This window comes from Pleurodeles waltl, chromosome 3_1 (assembly GCF_031143425.1).
Source record: "Pleurodeles waltl isolate 20211129_DDA chromosome 3_1, aPleWal1.hap1.20221129, whole genome shotgun sequence".
In the NCBI taxonomy this organism is placed as follows: domain Eukaryota; kingdom Metazoa; phylum Chordata; class Amphibia; order Caudata; family Salamandridae; genus Pleurodeles; species Pleurodeles waltl.
In genome coordinates this window covers 244,352,105-244,364,116 of record NC_090440.1, presented here as the reverse complement: position 1 = coordinate 244,364,116, position 12,012 = coordinate 244,352,105, and the positions used below count along the sequence as shown (strand labels likewise).

Sequence of the window (12,012 nt, the reverse complement as noted above, 5' to 3'; positions counted from 1 at the left end):
CATGGTCACTGCCCTGTATCTAAAGTCCCATCGAGGGAGTCTTGATTGCTTGACCACAGCTACCACTGAAAGTCAAAGGCAGAAGGGGTACTTGGCCCAGCTGAGTAGGATCCATAGTAGGTCGGGTACTGAGAATCAGGAGGTAAAGGCATCAAACACCATGGTTGGGCCCAGGAACCCCTGTGTGCCCTGTGGCCTTCTGAAAGGGGTTCTGACGGTTGTATGGAACCATGCATGTCGGAAAAACGCATGCCTTAACAACGCTGTCGGAACCATGACCACATTTTTTCCACGCATGCCTTTACAACGAAATTCGTTGTAAAAGCATGCCTAGTAAAGGCATTTGTGGAAATGGCATACGAAACTGCATGCGTGGTTCTTTCATGCTACTCCCCCACCTGCCCTGATGCCCAAAACTACCTCCGCCCCTAATACCTAAACTCACTCCACCCCCCACCCATCCTGAGCCCTGAATACAAAAACTATCCCAACCCCGCCCCTGACCCCCTCACCTCTGCCCCATAAAACTAAACTACCCCAACACCACCGATCCGCCGAGACCTAAAAAAAAAAAAAAGACCCCAACCCCTGCCCCTAAAAATCAAACTACCCCGACATCTCCCACTCGTCCAAAACCCTAAAACCTTCCCCCAATAAGCAAACTACCAAGACCCCCCCACCCACCCTAAGCCCTAAAAAAATAACCATAAGCCCCTAAAAACTAAATTACCCCTCCACCTGCTCTGAACCCTAAAAAAAAAAACTATCTTGACCCCCCACCCCTAAAAACTAAAGTACCTGGACACCCCATCCGCCCTAAAGCCTAAATCCACCCCCCACTAAAAGTACCCACCAACCTTGCCCCAACCCCACTTAACTCACTGCGTCTTCTCCTGATCCTTCCTCCTCTTATCTCCTCCCTCTCTTCAGTAAACCTTCCTCCACCCCTTTAAAAATAAACTACCCCGCCCCCACCCTAAACCCTAAATTTAAAAAAAAATACCCAACTCCCCCCACTTCTGCCCCTAATTTTTTTTTTTTAATTGCCCAATCCCTCCACCTTAAGCCCTAAAACAAATACCCAGACCATCCGCACTTTAAAAAAAAATGTGCCCACTCCTGATTCCTTACCCACCCCAATCCGAATCCCAATCCGTTAATCCAACCCCCACCCCTGCACCAGCCCCACTTACCTCACCACGTCCTATGTATCCTCTCCCGAACAACGCATGGCTTTTCTGTGCCTTAACCACGTATATGCATAGTTTAGCACATGCATGGTGAAGGCACGGAAAAAGCCATGCGCTGTTCCGGCAAGCATGGTTACGCTTGAGTGGGAAATGTCCGCGTTGTTTACAATGTGTGGTTAAGAACGTTTCCCGGTTCTGACACTCTCTTAATAAGACACTGACTCTTAATAAGACACTGAACGCAGTTATCAAAAAGTTCTCACTAATAGGCGAATAGGCTACTTTTTTTTTCCCTAACCTAGGCAAGTGTGGCTGATAATAAACAATTATAAGATGCTAAAACCACAAGCATATCTGGAGGCAGCATATATTTCCCATCTGAAAAAGTTCATGAACTTCCGGTTTTGAAACTTACCGTCTTTTGACCATTCTCCTGCTTGGCTAAAGAAAACAGAGTATAACCTGTAGGCTGGGCGGTATTGACAAGGAGGACTTTGTACCCATACTCCGTCTTTGCCACTTCCCAATGAAGAGATGGAGGGTCCTTATACGAAAAGCTTTAAACATGTGGAATATACGTACCTGCAGGGGTGCAACGATTGTTTGCTTCGATCCGTCGGACTCAGTTTTTTTAAACTGTCAGTTTACAAAATTCCTGGTAAATGCAGACAAACTGAAAGGGCTGCAACACAACCAATGAGATGGGTGAAACTAAAGTTACTTGGCTAAACGGAAAATATTCTTCCTTTCCTTGTTTTAAACCAGTACGAATAATTTAAATGCCACACAAAGTTAGACCACGCGGATAAACTATTTAACTACATTTCCTTATTTGGGATGCTTCTCCTAAAGCACTGAAGCTAATCAGTAATATGTAATGATTTTAATTAATTTTGCATAGTACAATATATTTCACATTTCACTTAGACCCTCATATAAAGTTGGTCAGTGCAGCCTCCAAGTGACTGGGGCGGCAGAGGCAGTAGAGCAAGATAGACGCCCCTGCCTGTTTGGCAGGGAATTTACGCCAAATGGGCTTCCACAGACAAGACAGGAGGACGTTCAGTGAAACTACACAAAGCTGTCCCAGCTTCCCGTCATGCCATGTAAGCATAAAGGAATAGCAGGTATTTTTTTCATTTTTCAAAGGCAAATCATTAAGTGAGGTTTTTCAGACATAAATGTCTATTAATAAATGTCTAGGCGTTTCCCCCAGTTCATGGAGGATACTGAAGTTTTTTTCATCCTGGGACCTATATATTGAGCAGGAGAGTCTCGGCAGAATATTCACACGGCAGACACATAGAGTGCCATATCACCTTGCAAACAAGCACCAGAAAAGGTATTTCCGAAAATGACTGAAAGTGACTGAGGCTGTCCCATCTCAAACACAGCAGTTGTTTACCTGTAAATGTGGGGGAGGTAAAATAGAAAGCTGATTGGCCAGAGAATCCACAAATTGTTGACCAATGCATGTTACCGCTAGCTCTGAGTCAGTTCTTTTAGCCTCTCCTTTCTTTTCCTCCTGTTTTGATAAACTGTTTGCGTATTGCTAATTTGGGGCATCTGCCTCTGGCCTTGGGCCATTAAGTGACATTTTGATTGATTCACTAAAAGAATACCCATTTAACATGTGCCAAGTCACTTGATTAACATTTTTTCTACTCCCAATTGTGTGCTGGGGTCACAAGATTTAAACCCAACTTCATAAACCTGAGGATCGCCCCTGCAACAGCCCTGTCTATTAATCACTTTAAAATGATATCCAGACATAGTTGGGGTGGAGGTGGAAGAACATAGCAGTCATAGGGCTTGTTTTAGATATTGGTGGACGGATTACTCTATCACAACGGTGTAGGATATCCCGTCTGCAGAAATCTAAATCCCATTATGTCCTATGGGATTTAAATTTCGGTTTACAAGATATCCATCACCATTGTGATGGAGTAACCCATCCGCCAATATCTAAATTAGGCCCATAATCATTAATACTTACCTCTTATTTTGAGCTTGAAGATTACACTGAGCGCCTGGGGTTAAAAAAAAGAAAGCGATGTCTGAAGTGGCTGAGAGCCCCTAGGTATTGCTCCATCCGCTGCTGACAGAAAGAGGATAGCTATGTAGCTCCAGCACACTCAGTGAATCACCTGTAGGAGCTGCTGCTGATCAGGACGGATTTATGTAAAAAAAGACACAATAAAAATATGCAATTTATGCAAGATAAAGCAGACTTTTATGACAAAAGTCATGATGAAGATAAGGGACATACAGCAATAATGGCAAAGAAGAAGGACTGGACCAACTAGTTGAAGAGACAATCAAAGAATACCACCCCTGCCAGGTAACAAGTGTGAGGTCACGAACACCACGACTTTTAAGGTCAGCTGTACCAGAAGCAGTCTGGCACACTGTTGCAACTTTTTTTTACTTCTAACATTGGGAAAATACTTTCTAGTTGTGAAAGCCGAATACTCTAGATTCCCAGTTGCCGAGCAGATGTCATCGGCCAGCGCAAATTCAGGAATCCTGAAGTTGGATGATATTGGTGGAATGAGGCATTCCAGAAACGATCAAAACTGACAATGACCTCCAATCAATGGGCAGGACTTTGCTGAATTGCCAACCCACTTAGATGTAAAGCATCAGAAATTCAAGTTCCATAGGCCACAGGGGAATGGTATGGTGGAATGCTTCATGAGGATCCTAAAAATGCAACACAAGTTGAACATGACCATGCACCACGACAACAAACTCTCAGTATCAGGTCAGAGCTTATCACAACTCTGTGCATAGCACCTGGGGCAATGTCCAGCCACTCTCATGTATAGAGTGGAACTTAGGACCACAAACCAAGCCAGAACCACTGCCACAACACAGATCACACTCGCCAGATACATGCCAAAATACAAGCCAGTGATACAAAAGCAGAAGAAAACAATTTAAGAGCATGCAGGTACTCAAACACAGGCTAAAGACTCCAGCATTGATGTGGGTGAATGGGTTGTTGGTGAGGCAACATTAAGCGAAGAAAATGGACACGAGACATGATCCCTGTCCTCTGCAAGTTGTAAAGAAGAACAGGACAATGGTCACCGCCAAAAATAGAGATAAACAGCTAACACTAAATAGATCACATTTCGGACCATACCATAACACGAAATATAACACGAGCAAGCATAGTGAATGGGATGCAGAGAAGGACAGTGAGGACAAATCTGCCACCGAGGCTCCCCCGGAAATGGAAGCTACCCCTAGCATCTACAAGTCAAAGAGACCAACAAACAAGTCTAAAAGACTCATAGAAGAAATTAAATACACTTTTCGAAGTGAGGTAGGGATGGGGGGTTGAGGGGAAGAAACAGAACGAAATTTTGAAGTTGGGGAATGTAATGTAATGTCACCTATAAAAGACAGGAAGCAAAAGCAAATCAGCAGTCTAGGTGGTCATCGACAAACTTCCTGGGCGAACAGGAAAAGGTGGAGAAAGGACAGAAGGGGGCTGGGAAGCAAGGGAGCACAGTTTGAGGACACAAGCTCCTTTTTAAGCAGGCTATGCAAACATGCTGAAGGAGCACCAATAAAGAATTCCAAATCACTGTGTCACTAAAACCAACCTTTTGTTTTGGATTGAAAGGAAATAGAAGGCGCAGTGACTATAAGCTGTTGGTGCCGTCTTTTTCCTGCTAGGTTTCCTCTTCTATCACCTACTTCCCTCCGTATTTCCCTTTTCTTTCTGAAGCCCTCTAAAGTAGCTTCTATCGCCACATAACTAGAATTAAATAGGTGTTTTTTAAACCTCCACTTTCCAATAATGTCGCATGGCTTAGTTAAAGGAAAACAAGTCAGGTTTTTACCTTTAAAAAAAATTGTATTTTTTATTTTTCTTCATTTTAGGTTCACAGTAAATATTTTCTCCATTATGTTTTTTTTTTATTTTCACATATTTCTGAATTGAAAACACAAAGAGAGAGTGATAGGAGAGCCATTTTTGTCCCTCTTAGGAATTACAGATCAAAACTAAAGGTTTCAAATAAGGCAGAGGCTTGGACGATCTTAGTATGTGTAATACAACAAGGATGTTTTGGACGATATCAACTTCCTACTAATGTCAATATAGTTGAAATTTAACAATAAACAACAGGAAACCTAATGAGCATTCTCATGGTGGCAACAGAACATTTGTTGGTATCCTTGTTGACGTCGACACAGTTTGATTGCAGGCCATGCACCTGCTCCAGGCCTGGTTCACAGGTTGCCATTTAGTTGAAAGGGTAGGCAAGAGCCACCTTAACACCAGTCTGAGGCAGGGCCATCTTGTGCATACCAGCATCTCCACGATTTGGCTCACGTTTCGTACAACCTGTACCTCATCAATACCATTCTGTATGATTTCTGTATGATTGCCTGCTGTGCACAATGCATTGTTGAAGTCTGACAGTTATGGGGTCATTTATAGGGCCCGCGGTGAACATAAACATCAGACCTGCCAACTTGTAAACTTATTTCACAGTGTGAGAAGGGAGTGGGGTCTTGGAGGGGGCAAGGTCTTGTGCCAAGCTCTAACAGGCACTCTGCCCTCCATCAAGCCCACCGCCCCTTTCCCCTCCAGAGGTTGTTACCGATGTCCTGGGGTGTTTTCACATTCCTTAATGGACATTGGCTGCTTACAGCCCCTAAAGATAAGCTGAAAATCCATCCTCTGCAATGCTTCCCAGCTCATCTTTGCAGCTACTGTATGATTTTGGCTGTTCACCAAGAGACCGTGTGAGGGGAGCCTAAATCGTGTGACACATGGTGACCCCGTGTGAGTTGGCAGGCCTGAAAAATGACTGGTACACCTGAGGCTCCTCCAGAAGCTGCTCTGTACCCTCCGCCATTAGCCTGCTTACAATACAATGGAGTCTGTGGCATTTGTATACGCTGTGCCTATTTGTATATTCTTTAACATATTATGCTCCTTGTCTGGTTACCACTTCCCAGGCATTCCATGGCCAAAGGATATGAGGTAAACCCAGGGCCACAGTGATAGCTGATGAGATCCGTCACAGGGGATGTGTGATGTCATTGGCACTGACTCATTTTAAGGGTTAGTGGAGAGCATCTAATCTACTCTGGGGTGCGCATTAATATACTTATGGTATTTACTTTGCTGCATATGTTGCCTCACCATTTGCTGAAATGCCTTGCCCCTTCCGGGACAAACTAATTCAGCAAAACCTGCAACTCTTCCTCAGAATGTCTGATTTTCCAGTGTCTGTCTGACATTGGTGCGGCCTTGATGCTGGAAGAGACTTCTGGCGCAATGAGTGAGGAAACTTAATGCGGTTTAGATGACTGCCAGTGAGGCAGCTGCCAGCCCTCCATTCAGAAATGCGCAATATTCTGTTAAGTGGCACGCTCACAGTTTAGTGCATGTGGGTTTAATGCATGAACTAAAACCACATTATAGCCAAGTGCCCCTTTTTGGCATGGTTACCCTTGCACTTTTTGCCTGATATTGATGCTGACTTGACCGAGACTGTGCTGGTGTGCTGGGATCCTGCTAAACAGGCCCCAGCACCATTGTTCTTTCCCAAGAACTGTATCATTGGTCCCACAATTGGCACACCCCTGGCGCACAGTTAAGTCCCTTGTAAAAGGTACCCATGGTACCAAGGGACCTGTGACCAGGGAAGGTCCCGGAGGGCAGCAGCATGCATTATGCCACTCTGAGAGACCCCCTTGCCAAGCCCATGCACACTGTCATTGCAGCTTGTGTGTGCTGGTGAGGATTAAAAGACGAACTCAACATGGTACCCCTCTCAGGGTGCCATGCCTACAAACCACTGCCTGTGGCATAGGTAAGTCACCCCTCTGGCAGCCCTTACAGCCCTAAGGCAGGGTGCACTATACCACTGGTGAGGGCATAGTTGCATGAACAATATGCCCCTACAGCGTTGAAGTCCATTCTTAGACATAGTAAGTGCAGTGTGGCCATACTGAGTGCAGGACTGACAGGTCTGTGCCAGCCTGCTACTTTCACACATATTTCAGACCACATGGGGTGAGAGCCTTTGTGCTCTTTGGCCAGAAACAAAGCCTGCACTGGGTGGAGGTGCTTCACACCTCCCCCTGCAGGAAGTGTAACACCTGGCAGTGAGCCGCAAAGGTTCAGGACTCTTGTTACAGTTCCACAGGGCACCCCATCTAGTGGAGATGCCTGCCCCTTGGACAAAGCCCACTTTTGGTGGCAACTCTGACAGGAAAATTAGGGAAAACAAGGTGTGACCACTTCAGTTAGGACCACCCTGAAGGTGTCCAGAGCTGAAGTGACCCCCTCCTTGCAAAATCCTCCATCTTGGTTTGGAGGACAGGGACCAATAGGGTTAGGTCTGTGTCCCAGTAACCAGAGGGAGTGGACACTGGAAGGGTGTAGTCACCCTCAGGGACTGTATCCATTGGCTACTGCCCTCTGGCCCCTGTAACGCCCCTAAATTCAGGATTTAAGGGCTTCCCAGAACCTAGGTTGCCAGATTCTTGGCGACCTCAAGAAGATGACAAGAAGAAAGAAGGACTGCTAAGCTGACCCCCAGCAGAGAAGACTGAAGACACCAACTGATTTTGCCCCAGCCCTACCGGCCTGTCTCCAGCTTCTGAAGTCCTGCTACAAAAAGAAAACACATCCTGCAGGACCCGAAACGTCTTAAAAGCCTCAACAGCACTGCCTGCACCCCAGAGGATCAAGCTCTCCTGTGGACAATGGCCCTGTCCAGGAAGAAACTCCAGCAAAGGACTCCAGAACCGCTCTGGATCCACAAGTCCTGCCCACTCTGCACCCGACACCCATGGCCTATGTCCAGGTAGCCAACTGACTAGAGCGGGTCCCCAGGTGATTCTGACCTAGTGTCCACCCTGGGTTGATCCCTCATGCCCGACACAATGATGCCTGCAGCCTAAATCCGAAGGATCCCCTCTTACAGAGAGAGAACAGGACGAAGATTCCTGATGCCCAAAGGTACCGCTGCACTCACAGCCCCTGGCCTTGGGGAATCCGATCACAGGTCCAGCAATGTCCAGCAGGCGGCCCTCCTCCTGGTCCAGCCTGAAGTTTTCCAGAACCGACACCCAGGACCTACCCTGCAGCATCTTTGTGACCCCTGGGGCCCCCCTATTCAAAAGCATTGGGAGCCTGATGCTGTATTTGCACCCTGCACCCGGCCGCCCCTGTGACACTTCGAGTGTGTGTTTGGTGCTGACCTGTGGACCCCCACCCCCGCTGCTCACCAAACCTCCCCACGTCTACCATCCAAAGACTCGGGTATTTACCTGCAAGCAGGCCTGATTCCAAGTGCCCCCAGTTTCCTTATGACTCCATTTTAAATCCTGCATCATCTTTGACCTCTCCACCCAGCTGGCCCCGTGTTGCTGGTGGCAGTCGGTGTTTAGGGTTAACTTGAACCCCATCCTGTAGGCATCCTAACCCCCGGAGACTGCACCTGTAAGTCTTGTACTTACCTCAAAACTGTACTAACTTTTCTTCCCCCATAGCTGTTTCTGAAAATTGCAATGTGTCAACTTTTAAAACAGATATTTGCTATTTTCTTGAAAACCATTTAACTTGCCACATTGAAACAAAGTGGTGTTGATACATATGTTTGATACTTATTTACAAATGTACTTACATGCAAACTGAATCTTGTGTGTCTAGAAATAAAGCAACAAACTATATTTTTGCTATATAAAAACAATTGGCCTGGAGTTAGCCATTGAGTGCATTTATTGCCTGTGTGTGTACAAGTGCTTTGCACTACCCTCTGATAAGCCTAACTGCTCGACCACACTACCACAAAAGATAGCATTAGTATTATCTACATTAGCCTCACTTAAGCCTCTGGAGAACCCCTGGACCCTGTGCCCACTGTATCTCATTTTGAAATAGTATATACAGAGCCACTTCATACACATATGCTCTACCTTTGAGTTCTGGCTCTGTCCACATACTAATTTATTTTATCTTCGGCCACCTAACTGATGCCCAAACAGTATTTCCGATTAGTGTCCCACATTACATTCTAATTACCACTAATTTATAATGCAGACCAGTGACAGCATAGTACTCATGGGCTAAATGTGATTGGTCGAATGACTTGGGCTTGATTGGATCAGGTCAGATCTAGTTGAATATGACTTTCACCGTCTTTTCATGCTGGTTTGAAAATGAATGTGGTACAAAACAACTTGACTCTACAAGTTGAGATCTTGGACTTTAGTCAAGCAGATTGTTCATTATGCCTTGATATAAGTTAATTCACCAGTCTCATTTTGATGCAGCCCTGGACCACAGCTATTTCGCCAAAATTGCTGTATAGGGCACACAGTTGTAACAGTCTCCATGCTAAGATAATGTTTCTGCTTACTAAACCGTGCAATCTAAAAAAGGGTAGATCACTGAGTAGGATGAAATAGTCTCCTTTCTCCTTGCGTAGGGTATAAACCTTGGAGAAATTTGCACATAGAATCATTTATTCGTGTAATTTCCTCCTCTTTATAATTTTACTACTGTACTGGAGAAAATAACCTGACTTAAATTTGTTAATTATCAATGGTTATGTGTGCTTGATTTCCTCTGTAAGCAATTCCTTCATGTTACTTAACTGTACTTGGCCACTCCCATTTCGGCACTGCAGATGCGATCACTTTACTGGTCCACACCTCCATTTGCAATCTTGGGCAAACCATAATAGATTGGCCATTGGGAGACGTTCAATTGAGACAACCTATTGGTTTGTATTTTGTGAATGGGGTGCATTTTGTCCATGCACAAATTCCAAATTTTTGTAAAAATTTCACTTTGAGGAGCGGACCCAGCTTGGTCTAGAAAAGACACAGGAGTGCTATAGTATTTTTTATCATTCCAGTATATCCAGTGAATAACTTATTTATTATTTCTGAACAGAGTCAAGGAACAGAAAAATTCACATTTCATATGCTCTTCCCCAGAATGTAACTGTAGAGCCATACTCACGTATTGCAGTATCTAAAGATTCCTCGGATGTCTACTTCCCTTACTGCTGCATCAACGATAGGGATGTTGACCATGGCAGGGCCCAACCCAACGAGGATCAGAGTTCCACCGGAGCGCGTGGCCTTGGAGACAAAAGGGGCACAGTGAAACACAACACAATTCAGGGATGGACGCTTTCAGTGCAAACATTCAGCTACTACAATGACACACGTGGTGTTCCGCACCATTTCTGTTACCGTTAGGTCGTAGGACTTTTTTTCCTGATGATAAATCAACTAAAGCGTCTTTTTCCTACAATAGCAGTTGAACAAATGGTGTATCAGATGACTGCTGCACTGTATGTTTTACACCACTCCTCGTACTTTCTACACCGTCAAATTGATTCTCTTTATTTCCCATTTCTCTCCCCAAACCACCCCTCTCTTCACTCGCCTTTGCTTCTCTGCGCTTTTAATCAGCCTCGCTTCACTGTCTGCACTACCACACTTTCTGCATTCTACCCTCTGTTCTAGTAACTATTCCGCCTCCCCTTTTTTCTTTCCCATGTTTCACCTCCCACTCACTTCTTTTCCTCGCTTTCATTACCTCTACCTTGTCTTCTCTGTTCTCCACTTGCCATCTTTTTTTGTTCTCATCTGTGCCCTCAACTGCTGTACATCTCTTCTTCCCCTTTCCTGTTTCACTCTCAATCCGACCCTGGTTCTCAGTTCGTTTCAGTACCCCACTCACTCTTTCTTAACCTCTCTTTGGCAACCAGGAAAAGTAACACAACAGGAGCAGGAGGAATCTGCCATTTCGAACCCAACACCTACATCATCCCAAGCTTCACACCCTTCAATGTTTCGACAATCAAAGTCACGGTGGCACTAATTTATGGGTATTTACGTAGAATTTCGATCTAGCCACATTGTAGTCAGGGAACCATGTTTCCCATTTTTTTCTTGTCTGTTACAAATCATTGTGTCAGTGCAAATTGTGCTCTTTAAGTCTCCCTGTATTACAACTATTTGTTAAGTGGAAACAAACGACAGCAGACATGGCGCCTCAGTTTAGTGACGTAACGAAACTGGAAGAGGCCTGCCTCCGGATTCACTCAGGCCGGTGCTGTGCTGAGGGGGCCCACTGGAGCTCAGGGAGCCCCCGGCACCGCTGGGCCTGCGGGGGCCTTTGTTAGGCCCCTGCCTCATTTAGCTTGGCAGCTGCCATAAATTGAGCCGCCATTTCATTTTTGGGTTCGGAGACCGGTGTGATTTTGATTTCAGCGCAGTCACCAGGTCTGTAGTTGGTATCACCCTCGCGGCTGGGAAACCAGTGGCATTCGAAGGTGTTTGAATGACCTGACCTTTTTAGATCAATGAGAGAAAACCCTTTTGGTTTTCTACAAACTCCTACTGTGGAGATTTAGGGGCCATTTATCAAAGGCAAACTTACACATGAGTAAATCTACACGTGAACGTTTACTCTTACACTTTTGCCTAACTTTACTACTTTAGACTACTCATCATTTATAAGTGTAAAGCTACCCAAAAGTTTAGACTTACACGTCCCCATCCCCTGAATTCATGAGGTGGAGTCTAATTTATGAAAGTAGGGTTACTACTTGTAACTTTTCAGATGTGGGTGGATATCTTCTAATGGTAAAGTGTAGAGAAGCAAAGTTTTAATGTAGAATAAGGTAAAAACAACTACAACATTATTAGTTCCATATTAAATTAAAATAGTAACTAAGTTGTATATGTAAATTTTAAAATAAAATTATTTTTTTAAGTTTAATTAAAAAAATCCAAATAAAATTCCACCTAAAGTATTGTATATTTA

The 12,012-nt window shown here is 44.8% G+C and overlaps 1 protein-coding gene across 1 annotated transcript in view; it reads right to left on the bottom strand.

Moving 5' to 3' along the window:
• The window catches only part of SORD (sorbitol dehydrogenase), a 299,739-nt gene that overhangs the window by 116,283 nt on the left and 171,444 nt on the right, over window positions 1-12,012 (bottom strand). Inside the window, exon 8 of the mRNA XM_069222326.1 lies at window positions 10,195-10,316. Coding sequence (XP_069078427.1) covers window positions 10,195-10,316 — 122 coding nt within the window. The remainder of the gene's footprint in view (window positions 1-10,194; window positions 10,317-12,012) is intronic.